Here is an 11,066-nt window from a genome sequence, read left to right as displayed (position 1 = left end):
CGAGGACGACGAAGGCGGCAGCGAGGCCGATGCCAGCAACGACGTTCCTGCGCGACTTGTTCTTGTGCGGCTTGACGCGCACGAAATCCACAGGCTCGATCGCTGCCATCGTGCAAATTGAACTCTGACGCTCGCCATCACTTTGCTTTCGGTGCGAAACCCCTGGTTCCTATTTTTGATCTTTATCCGGATGACGTGGCAACACGTGGAAACAGGTTGCCGTTGAAGCGATCTCACTCCGTCCAAAAATGACCAGTCGGCTTGGAGAGAGTCAAAGCAGCTGTACCGTGGGCCACAACACGTCCTCTTCGTCGCTCACGACGTGACGCCATGGGTCCCACGAAGCATCGGTGAGCACCGACGCAAAATCTTCTCGAGCATCAGAGACGGGACCAGCCATATCTCGCCCGCCGCGTTCCACGAGCCGTTGCCTGCCGTTTTAGATCCCAGACGAAGAAGCTACCCCACAAAAGCATCATGTGTTCTCTGCTACCCACAACATCCAGCTTGCCTCTCCTGGCCGTTGCCATTGCTTTGATGACAAGCTGTTGACTGTAGTCAAAGCCTAGAGTTATCCCAAGCGAAAGGCTCTGCACGACATCGAACTGGCCAATCTTGGTGCATCCTCCTCGCGTCAATTCCAAAAGAAAGCTAGTTGATGTCATGGACTTAAGCGGCCTTGCCCGCGACGTTGGCGACGGCCGATGCAATGTCCTTGAGCCGAGGCAAGAAGATCTCAGTGACCTTCTTCATGACGACTTCATCCTGGCGGATGTCGCGGACATGACCTTCCACGCCATGGAAGAGCGACATCTCGGCAGCGTACGCCTCGAGCCAGCTGGCCACGCTGCCCTCGTACTCGAAGCGCAGCAGCACGTGGCCCTTCATTTCGCCGCGGCTATAGACGGGCGACCACCCGACGTAGACGTTCTCCGCGTCGATCTTCTCGAGCGTCTCTTCGAGCGGCACGGTCACCTTGCCAATCTGGCCGTCGAAAAGTAAGTTCTTGTTCATGATGTTGATCTCGAGGATCATATCGATCGGGTGCACGTTGTTGAACGGGAACGTCTGCGACCACTTGGGGTCGCACCCGCCGTTGTCGTGCACCTTGGTCTTGGCGAGGCGCCCGCCGAGGCTGAGGCGGCAGTACGGATCCTGCACGCCAAACGCCTGCGTGTCGAGGAGGTTCTTGGCGCGGACCACCGAGATCTTGGCGTTGAGCACCGGCGGCGGCTTCTGGAGCCGGCGAATCGACCGGACGTTGTCGTACGAGCCTTCGCGCAGCTGCTTTTGGAGCTCCGCGACGACGTCGACCGCGGACGGCCGGGCGTTCGGGTCGAGCGACACGCAGCGCAGCGCGAGGTCCTGGTACCACAGCGGTGCGCTCGCAAACGCGTGCGTGATGGTCGTCTGGCCGGGCACGGCCTTGCGGATGATTTCCATGAGCATAAAGTCGCCGAGGCTCCGGCCCTGCTTGTCCTTGTACGACGAGTACGGCACCGCATGCGTGTCGAGCTCGATGAGGAGGAGCCCGAGAGCGTAAATATCGACCGTCTCCGAGTAGTTCCCAGACCCATTCATGGTTTCCGGCGCCGCCCAGCGAAAGTCGCCGACGCCGTTGGTCATCATCTGCTCGAGGTCCTTCTCGCGCGCGCTCGAGAAGCCCGTGACTTTGGCCACGTTGCGCTCGTTCAGAAGCACGTGGTAGCTGCTCAAGTCGCGGTGGATCAAGTCGAGCGAGTGCATCTTGGCGATCGCCTTGGACACGTTGAGCGCGATCTCGAGGCGGGTCTTCCACGACACGGCGCTCGGACTCGTCGTGTGCAGAAAGGTGCGCAAATCGCCGCGCTCCATGTGCTCCATGTACATCATGGGCGACGCCTGGCCGAGCCCCGAGGCGCCGTAGAGCGTCACGACCGTGCCACCACCGCCGTCCAACCTACGGGGTATGAGCGATCAAGACAGATATAGGCGCGGCAACGTACTTGGCCATGAGCGAGATGGACGACTTGAAGTGCTCGATGACGTCGTCGCCGAGGCCGTTGCGCACGAGCTTCTTGAGCACTGTACGCTTGCCGTCAAAGAGACCGACTTGCAAATCAAAGTTGCCGCCGCCCGGCAGCGCCTTCTGGAAGCGGAACTGCGAGAGGTCGATGTACGGGATCGTCTGGAGCGACGTGAAGAGGCGGCGCATCATGTCGATCTCCTTGCGCTCCTCGGCGAGACGCTTGCGCTCGGCATCCATGTCGGAGCTCGACCCGACGTGGGCCAACGTCCCACGCCGGTGCGCCGACGCGTCCGCGAGCGCTTCCTTGAGGGTCTCTAGCTCATGCTTGAGCTCGGTCGCACGCTGTTGCGTTGCCTCTAGCTTGCGCCGGAGATCCGCAACGAGCGACGTGGCGTCGCTGTTGTCGGCGACACCACCACCGGCGGCGAGGGCCTTGTTGAACTGCTCGAGACGCCGGAGCAAAATCTTGATCTTCTTGTCGTAGCCCGGGAGCGCGTCGCCGCAGTTGTCGCTGACGCACACGGGCGTCAGCATGTCGTTCGGGTGGTTGCACACTTGGCACATGATGGTCACGTCCATGGCCGTGCTGGTCGTCGGTCGAATCGGAAGTGGGTGATACGCAGGCTTCGTTTCAGAGTGGGATCTTGGCCGGATGCCGGATGCACGGTATCCGGATGATATCTCGGCCTTTCTGTGCAACCTTGAGCCGTCGTTGCGTCGTCGGCAACGGAGCCACCGCCTGCCTCGATGACACGAGGAGGTCATTGCACGACGTACGCAATTCGCTGCTTTGTAGCGTTGACCATCGGCCTGCGAGGTACCCAGCACTGCACTGAGAACTTACCGGGGCAAGGTTGCAGCGTCGTTGAAGTAGCTCGCACGCGGCTGGTCCTGCGCTGGGTTGTGGCGCGCGTCGACGAAGCTTGGCGTTATCGACCTTCATCATCCAGCTTGATTATCGTGATTCTTTGCTTCCATCAAAAGGGTCTGTCGCCGCGGGAAGATGCGATCTCAGGACGACAAGCATCGTGTTACGTGCTTACGAAGCGTTCGAGTGGCTACGGCGCCGCTTCGACTTGGTCCACGAGGCGTTGCGCGACCTCAATCTTGTGCAGCGCTTCGTCTTTGGCGACGCTCTCGGCGTCCCCGAGCGCGGCCACGTAGCACTCCATCGCGGCCACGTACTCGGTCAGCCAGCGCACGACGTCGCCTTGGAACTCGACGTCGATCGTGAGGTACCCGTGGTTGTCGCCGCGCGAGTAGACGGGCAGCCACATGCGGCGGCGGCAGCCGTGCTTGCCATCGAGCGCTTCGTGCAATGGGAGGTTGCACTTGCCGATCTGGCCCTCGAGCCACCACTGCACGTTGAGGATGTTGGCTTCGAGCACCATCTCCATGAGGTTGACGTTGAAAAAGTCAAAGCGCTCGTTCCAGCGGGGCGCGCGGCCGCCGCGGTTGTGCGGCTGCGTCGAGAACTCGTTGCCGCCAAGTCCGACCTTGCAGATCGGGCTCTGCGTCCCGAACGCCTGCGTGTCCAAGATCGAGTTGGCCTCGACGACCGTGAGCCGCACGTTGACGACCGCCGGCGTCGGGGGCGCCGCGACCTTGGACGGCGCGCGCAGGTGCTCTTGGAGCCGCCGCACGAGCTCGACCGCCGACGGCCGCGCGGTCGGGTCCAAGCTCGTGCACTCGCGCGCGAGCTCCTGGTACCACGACGGGCTGTCGCAAAACTTGTGCTGCGTGATGGGCGCGCCCGGCGTCGCCTTGCGGATCGCGTCGCTGATCGCAAACGCGCGCATCGGCCGGCCTTTGCTGTCCTTCATGTGCGCGTACGGCAGCTCGTGCGTGTCGAGCTCGACGAGGATGATGCCGAACGAGTAGATATCCGCCTTCTCCGAGTAGAGGTTGCCTTCGACCATCGTCTCGGGCGCCGCCCACCGAAAGTCGCCGACGTTGTTGGTCATCGACGACGGCGACTTTTCCCGGGCGTTCGAGAGCCCCGTGACCTTGGCGACGTTGGTCTGCGAGAGGAGGATGTGGCTCGAGTTGAGGTCGCGGTGGATCAAGTCCATCGCGTGCATTTTGGCGAGCGCCTTGGCCACCTGCAGCGCAATCTGGAGGCGCGTCGGCCACGAGAGCGCGGCCTTGCCCGTGAGCGCCGACCGTAGATCGCCACGCTCCATGTACTCCATAAAGATGACGGGCCGCCGCTGATCGACGGCCGCAGCGCCAAAGAGCGGGATGATCGCGCCGCCGCCACCGTCGAGCCTACGCCGTCCCATGAGCCATCTCGGTGCTAGCGGAAGAGGGTGGTCTACTTGGCGAGCATCGCGATCGACTCTTTGAACTTGTGAACGAGCGCTTCTTCGGGACTCGGCTCGAAAAACATCTTGCGCACGACGAGCTTGCCCTCGAGCGTGCCGAGGTGCAAGACAAAGTTGGAGGTCGTCCCGAGGAGCTGCGCGTCGAGGAACTGGCTGCCCTCGACGCCGGGAATCGTGTGCAGGCTTGCACTCAGATGCTGCCGCTCCTCGATCTCTTGGAGCCGCTCGCGCAGATGCTTGAGCTCCATGTCCTTCCCGACACCGGACGCGTCGGCTTGGAGCTTGGCTTGCAGCGCCAAGAGGCGGCTTGCCTGTTCGTCGACCTGGGCCTGGAGCGCAACGATCTGCGCGCGCGCAGCGAGCAGCTCGGCGTTCGGGTCGCCTTGCCACAGCTGTAGCCGGCGCACGAGCACGTCGAGGCGGTCGGCGTCCGACCCGAGCGACTTGCCGCAGGTCGTGCACGCGTTCTCGGTCACGACGTTGGGCTTGTTGCAGACGACGCACGGGATCGACGTGTCCATCGCAGCGGTGAATTTGTACTGACGACGACACTGTTTCTTGAAGCCAATCTACAGTGTAGATACGAGGAGAGTGCAATCAACAACCCCACTCAGTACTCAGTCGCTCAGAGGAGAGCACGAGAGTGGGTGCGGAGAACCCACTCTCGTGCGCCCAACGCTGCGACACCAGCCTCGATGCCAGCCTCGATGCGTCGGCGTCCACGCCGGTGAGAAAGTGGGTCGACAATCATGGTACCGTGTACTACAGTGTACCGGGGCAAAGACACGAGGCTGCGTCCAGAGAGATGCATCATGAGTGAACACGGGCAGCAGGGCCGGCAGGGTCAACACCGTTGATGAGTGAGTCACTCGGTCGACAGCGGTGTGGTCGCCACAACTGGCGTGCGTCCTCGAGCGCGATCCATTGACAAGCCCTCGTTGAGTACTTCAATCACTAGCTCTCTCGCGCATAGGTACTAGTACAGCATAGCACTCTACTCTCGGTCGCGCGTGCTGGTCCTTTGGCAAGTACCTCCGCTTGCATCTTCTATGGCCGCAGCCGGGACCCGCCTTGCCGCACGATGCTGCGACGGGCCTTGAGTGTCTGGTACACGGTCGTCGCGCGCGAGATCTTGGCTTGCAGCGCGGGCTCTTTGGCGTCTTGGAGCCGCGGCAGCGACTGCACATACGCCCCGATCCAGCCCTCGACGTCGCCTTTGAGCTCGAGCTTGAGCACGAGGTAGCCGTGCGGGTCGCCGCGGCTCTGCACGGGCAGCCAGCGCGTCCACGCCTGGAGCTCGTCAAGCTCGTCCATGACCTTGGCCAGCGCGACGTGCACGACGCCAATCTGCCCATTCGGTCCATACCGAATCTGCGCTTCGAGCGTCGACTCCATGAGATGCAGTGCGCTAAACTCAAAGGTCTCGTCCCACGCGTAGTCACCGCCAAGCGACACGGTCGTCGTCGCGGTTGCATCGTGGAGGTGGACCGACACGAACGGTGGTGCGTCGCCCATGTCGGCCACGTGCAAGAGCGACGACGCGCTTTGCACCGTCACACACAGCACTAGAGGCGGGAGCGCACTCGTTGTGTGGAGCTCGGGGAAGAGGCGGCCTTCGAGGAGCCGGACGACCTCGATCGCAGACGGTCGGCGGCGCGGGTCGAGGTCCGTGCACCGGGTTGCGAGCGACCGGTACCAATCGGGGCTGTCCCGGAACGCGTGCTGGAGCACAAGGTCCGATGGCGTCGCCCGTCGGAGGAGGTCGATGAGCGTGAGATCGCCGACGGGCTTGCCGCGCCGGTCGCGCACGTGGGCGTACGGCGTCTCGGCCGTGTCGAGCTCGACCAGAAGCAGCCCGAGCGAGTACATGTCAGCCTTGGCGGTCGGAAGCGTCCTGTCGGAGAAGAGCTCGGGCGCGGCCCAGCGCAGGTCGGTCTGCTCGTCCAAGAGCGTTGTCGCGCGCGCTTGGGTCCACCCCGAGAGCTTGGCCTCGTAGCCCGCGCCGAGGAGCACGTGCGACGAGTGGATGCGCTTGTGCACAAGGTCGAGTCCGTGCAGTTGGCTCACAGCGCGCGCCACATGCAGTGCGATGCGGAGGCGCGTCGCCCAGGAGAGCGACGTGCCCGCGCGGAGGACACTGTGAAGGTCCCCAAGCTCGAGGTACTCGAGGTACACCTGCGTGTGGCCTTGCGCGAGCCCCGACGTGCCGAGAAGCGACACGACCGTGCCGTCGGCGCCGCCGAGCCTAAAGAACTTGAATGAGACAAATGGAATTTCAAGGTATCAAGGTGTCAAGCGTACTTGGCGAGCAGCGCGATCGACTCTTTGAACGTGACGACGACCGCGTCACGTGGGTCGGTGCGGAAGAGCTGCTTGCGCACGACGGGCTTGCCGTCGATCGTGCCGACGTCGAGCTGGAAGACGCTGGACGACGATGTTGGGATCGACCGCTGGAGCTTAAAGTGCGCCGCGGGAATGAACGTGAGCATATGCAAGTTGGCTGCGAACGACTGCTGCGACGACTGGAGCTCCTGGAGCTGGCTCTCGAGCGCATGGATCTTGTCCTCGTACTCGGGCTCCTTGTCAAAGGACGAGAGCTGCTGGAGGCGCCGCGTGAGCTCGTAGTTCTCGCGCTGGAGCTGGTCGCGCTCGGCCGCGACAGAGCTCAGTGACGCCTTGGTCGCGTCGAGCTCGGCTTCGATCTTGGCCGGCGGCTCGGGCGACGCCTGAAGCGTCGAGAAGCGGTCGAAGCGCTTGAGGAGGATGAGGAGCTTCTCCGAGTCGGACCGGACCGGCTGCTTGCAGCGCTTGCAGCATGGCGACATGATGTCGTTCGGGACGTTGCAGACCTCACACATAAGCGACGTGTCCATCGTAGTCGTCTCGTGGTCGGTGGTGCGCCTTTGAAAGTGACTGCTTCCAGCGACGCTCACGGGCGAGATGCCATCGCACGCCAGGACCAAGGGTTGCAGTCTCCTTCCTTGAACCACCCTCATGGCTACTTTTCTGCAGTAGCGTTCTTCTCTGCATGACGCCGCCTCCGAGTCCGACTCGTCGTGCTACGACCACTGGTCGCGGTGCTGGAGGCCACCGTGATGCGCATCAAGCTCAAGGAGCTGGCAAGACGACGGGATCGAACGTACGAAGTTGTGGGCTACCGCAATGGGTGCCAAGGCGAACGTACTATCGCTGGACGTCCTTGATCCGTGGATCGGGCCGGGTCTCGGCTGTGTCGATCTTCCAAGAGTGGCACGGTCTTGGACGACGGTGCTCATGACTCATGAGCACCGTCGTCCAAGGCTCATGCAGCGTCGACGGCAACGCGACGTCGGGCCTTTTTATCGAACCACCAATCAGAAGCGGTATCTTTTGGAGATCCCGCCAATCACCGTGGCGTAAAATTCGAACGCACCTTGCACGAGCTTTGCTATCAGTTGCCACGCGGCTACTACGCGCCGATGCCAACAAGTCTGTACAGGTACTATTACTATATACGACTACTAGTTGAAGTGTCTAGAGCTACTCGTCTCGACTGTTGGAAGGCAATGACGCGTACATTTCGCGGATGACCATTGCTTGGGCCGCACGCACCGGATCGCGTTCGTTCTTGATCGAGTTGTCAATGTACTTAACGCGGTCAAAGTACTGGTTGCGCCACCGGAGTCGACCCTCGCCCGCGAACGTCACCTTGAGGAAGAGCTCGCCACGGCGAGCACCGTTCTTGAACAACGGCGCTTCGAGCTCGACGACCCAGTCGTCGTCGGTCAGCTCGTCTCCGTGTGGCAGATGCGTCTGGAGGGGCACGGTGCAGATACCGATTTGATCGATCTGGTTGTCCAGTCGTTGGTACACGCGCGCCTCGAGCGTCATGACTTCTGGCTCTTGCGGTCGGAAGTCCATGAGGTGGTGCCACGTCGGGCTGCTCCCGCGCTCCTCGGAGAATTCCGTGCGTGATTGATCGCGACCGAGGCTCACGTGGCACTGCACCTCCATGTGGCGCGTACCTGTCCCGCGGAGGCCCTTGGCTCGCTGCACCTCGACCTGGACGTGCATCGGCTCGGTCACCGGCGGCTGCATCGGGAAGAGGTACTGTTCGACTTCGCGGCGCAGCGCGTCGAGAATGGTGAGGATCGTCGGGCGTGACGACGGCTCGAGCGCGAGGCACTGCTGGACGATCGCCGCGTAGTACGCCGGCGTCGAGGGGTCGAGGTTGTGCTGCAAGATCGGGTCGTCGAGCGTGACGTTGGCGAGACGCTGCTCCAGCGAGTGCTCCGAGATGACCTTGTCGCCATGGAGAAAGGACGAGTACGGAAGCGCGTGCGTCGCCAGCTCCTCGAGGACCTTCCCGAACGAGAAGATGTCGGCCTTCTCCGAGTAGCGGGCGTGCTCTCTCTGCATCGTCTCTGGGGCGGCCCAGCGCACGTCGCCAACGTTGCCCGTCATGGTACCGAGCGACGGCTGGCGCACGTGGCTAAAGCCCGTGAGCACGACGCGGTGGAGGTCATGCACGAGCACGTGGAACGTGTTGACGTCGCGGTGGATGCGGTCGATCGCGTGGAGCTCGTAGAGGCCGCGGGCGATCGTGAACGCCACGTCGAGGCGCGTCGGCCACGGCATGGCATCCACGGCAGGCGTCTTCTCCAACAGATGGCGGAGGCTGCCACGAGGCATGTACGGCATGTAAATCACGGGGTTCTCGCTCGTGTAGTCGAGCCCCGAAGCGCCGACGACCTTGATGAGCGAGTCGCGCCCACCGTCCAGCCTACGATACGATCTTAGCGGCCATATACGAGATCAAACGATGGACGCACCGGCGCAAAATCGCAAACGAGCGCTTGACCTTCTCGAGCGTATTTTCGAGCTCGCCTTTGCGGCGAAGGACCTCGACGACGGACGGGTCAAGGCTCTTGCGCACCAACGTCACGACCTTGCCGTTGACACGGTTCTTGAGGGTGACCTTGTGCAAGATGAAGAGCTCGCCACGCCACAACGGCTGTTCGTCCACGATGTCGACCGCGTTGGCATCAAGGTACGGCGTCGACTGGAGAGTGAGCACGTTCGCCCGGTCTTGCTCGAGCTTCTTCCGCTCTTCTTCGAGCTCGTTGAACAGCTTTTCGTACTTGGCTTCGAGTTGCTGGTGCGCGGCTTTGAAACCGGGGTCGTTCAACGCGCCACCGCCAATGTCTGACACTCGTTTCAACGCAGCGATCTCCCCCTCGAGCTTAGCGACTTCTGCCGCAAGCGCTGCGTTGTCGTCGTGGAGCTTCGTGATGGCGGCGGCGTCCGCGGCAGACATGTGGAGCTGGTCGAGTCGCTCTTCTGCCGACGGCATCTCTTCACCGCAGTGCGCACAGAGCGAGGCCTTGAGCTCGTTCTCTTCGTTGCACCACTCGCACGTGACGACAAACTTCATCCTTCTGCGTCCTTCGTGGCGTAAGCTCAAGTGAGCAAGCCACTGACGATCGTCGATCGATCCCGTTTGCGATCATTTGCCAGCGCACGATCGGCACCAGCTGGTCAGGGAATCCTGGTCTGGCCAGCGTACAGTGTATGGGCCGCCGTACACTGGATGGCTTGGCGACATCGCTATTATACCTATGGTAGCGTCTCAGGCCCTCACGCAAGCGTAAAAAAGACCGAGGGTGTCGATGCATTCATCTCAGTATGTTTGCGAGTCTGCTATTGATACTGCAGTGCTTCCCGATGCGTCTGAGTGCACGCCACAGGATCGGTACAGTGTATACAAACACTGTTGGCTACAGCGACAGATGGTGTCATTGGGGGGTGTTCTTCTGGGTGTTCTTGCACGCGCTCGTTGGGCCGACCGAACGCGGCTGCCTCCACTGCCCACGCCTCATTCGCTGCACGGTGGCGCTCTGGACTGCCCTGACAGCGGCTACTGGCACCGTGATTGAGCCCCGAGTGCAGACGCCGCGATCGGTAGACTTTTGCTTGATTGGCACGTCGTCCTAACCCAAGGGAACAAAAATACTTGGCCTAACCAAGGATCAATTGCCTACTAGCTACAGCCGCCAAGTCGGTGGCGCCGATGAGCTGGTAACCCGGCGCCAGTGGACTAGAAGTACGCAACTTGAAGTTGCAGGCTTGCCAATTTCGATGATTGAGGATGCTTTCTGTGGTCCAAGAGCAGAGGCTCCTTGGGGTGATTTTGACGGTGACGACCAGCTAATGTTTCGTGCTCCGGCATGCATCGACGATTCCACTCGACGAAACGAGTCATTTGTTTCTCCAGGCAATTGAGCAACGGGAATCCCTTCGTTTGCTCTTCTTTGCTCAGTCGACTGTTGAGATGGACATGACTATAGTATACACTGCGGCGGCTTACGAAAGGCCAACTCGTTAGTTCGTGCGAATTAGCCGCCAAGAAATGTTATGTTTTTCAGATGCAGTCGTCTACAAGACCAAGTGCAGCCCGTTGCTCGTCTCTCCCGGTGCTGCTGTTAGCATGCAGACTATAGTCTTAGTGTATGCACTAGATTGAGCTCTAGATTATTGCCCGAGCAAGGAGTGCGATGAAGACTCGGTGCTTCTTAAAGGGCCGTTGTTGGGTTATAACACGGCATCCGTCGACGTCTTCGGCAGATATCTTCATCGTCGGCTGAACGTGGTGGCTGAATCGTTGAGCGTAGCCATTGTCGGGGTCTTGGGCTCGGAGATAAAGCCTAGCAACGGTTGCGATCTAAGCTACCTCGAACTCTCGAGAGCTACGAACG

General features: G+C 61.4%; 4 protein-coding genes across 4 annotated transcripts; all 4 read right to left on the bottom strand.

Moving 5' to 3' along the window:
* Positions 1–566: 566 nt before the first annotated feature.
* Positions 567–2,630, bottom strand: SDRG_15373 (TKL protein kinase). Its single transcript, XM_008621544.1, has 2 exons — positions 1,986–2,630; positions 567–1,939 (listed from the first exon to the last, which is right to left on the bottom strand). The coding sequence occupies exons 1-2, from the start codon at positions 2,585–2,587 to the stop codon at positions 670–672; spliced, it is 1,872 nt and encodes a 623-aa protein (XP_008619766.1). The 5' UTR covers positions 2,588–2,630; the 3' UTR covers positions 567–669.
* A 387-nt stretch (positions 2,631–3,017) lies between these two features.
* Positions 3,018–5,050, bottom strand: SDRG_15372 (TKL protein kinase). The gene is made up of 3 exons (XM_008621543.1): positions 4,950–5,050; positions 4,327–4,901; positions 3,018–4,276 (listed from the first exon to the last, which is right to left on the bottom strand). Exons 2-3 carry the CDS (start codon positions 4,851–4,853, stop codon positions 3,067–3,069), a joined length of 1,737 nt encoding a protein of 578 aa, XP_008619765.1. The 5' UTR covers positions 4,854–4,901; positions 4,950–5,050; the 3' UTR covers positions 3,018–3,066.
* Positions 5,051–5,189: 139 nt separating this feature from the next.
* SDRG_15371 (TKL protein kinase) lies at positions 5,190–7,260 on the bottom strand. The gene is made up of 2 exons (XM_008621542.1): positions 6,634–7,260; positions 5,190–6,577 (listed from the first exon to the last, which is right to left on the bottom strand). Exons 1-2 carry the CDS (start codon positions 7,203–7,205, stop codon positions 5,380–5,382), a joined length of 1,770 nt encoding a protein of 589 aa, XP_008619764.1. The 5' UTR covers positions 7,206–7,260; the 3' UTR covers positions 5,190–5,379.
* Positions 7,261–7,748: 488 nt separating this feature from the next.
* On the bottom strand, positions 7,749–9,800 carry SDRG_15370 (TKL protein kinase). The gene is made up of 2 exons (XM_008621541.1): positions 9,144–9,800; positions 7,749–9,094 (listed from the first exon to the last, which is right to left on the bottom strand). The coding sequence occupies exons 1-2, from the start codon at positions 9,743–9,745 to the stop codon at positions 7,852–7,854; spliced, it is 1,845 nt and encodes a 614-aa protein (XP_008619763.1). The 5' UTR covers positions 9,746–9,800; the 3' UTR covers positions 7,749–7,851.
* Positions 9,801–11,066: the final 1,266 nt, after the last annotated feature.

The sequence above is a fragment of the Saprolegnia diclina genome, assembly GCF_000281045.1.
Source record: "Saprolegnia diclina VS20 unplaced genomic scaffold supercont1.89, whole genome shotgun sequence".
Classification (NCBI taxonomy): domain Eukaryota; phylum Oomycota; class Saprolegniomycetes; order Saprolegniales; family Saprolegniaceae; genus Saprolegnia; species Saprolegnia diclina.
This window is presented reverse-complemented; position numbering and strand designations above follow the sequence as displayed.

Excerpts from the sequence above, each read along its gene's own strand:
- SDRG_15373 (XM_008621544.1), bottom strand. The coding sequence starts at position 2,587 with ATGGACGTGACCATCATGTGCCAAGTGTGCAACCACCCGAACGACATG. Across the intron at positions 1,940-1,985 it reads TCCATCTCGCTCATGGCCAA|GTTGGACGGCGGTGGTGGCA; the intron begins GTACGTTGCCGC and ends CATACCCCGTAG.
- SDRG_15372 (XM_008621543.1), bottom strand. The coding sequence starts at position 4,853 with ATGGACACGTCGATCCCGTGCGTCGTCTGCAACAAGCCCAACGTCGTG. Across the intron at positions 4,277-4,326 it reads TCGATCGCGATGCTCGCCAA|GCTCGACGGTGGCGGCGGCG; the intron begins GTAGACCACCCT and ends GGGACGGCGTAG.
- SDRG_15371 (XM_008621542.1), bottom strand. The coding sequence starts at position 7,205 with ATGGACACGTCGCTTATGTGTGAGGTCTGCAACGTCCCGAACGACATC. Across the intron at positions 6,578-6,633 it reads TCGATCGCGCTGCTCGCCAA|GCTCGGCGGCGCCGACGGCA; the intron begins GTACGCTTGACA and ends CAAGTTCTTTAG.
- SDRG_15370 (XM_008621541.1), bottom strand. The coding sequence starts at position 9,745 with ATGAAGTTTGTCGTCACGTGCGAGTGGTGCAACGAAGAGAACGAGCTC. Across the intron at positions 9,095-9,143 it reads TCGTTTGCGATTTTGCGCCG|GCTGGACGGTGGGCGCGACT; the intron begins GTGCGTCCATCG and ends ATCGTATCGTAG.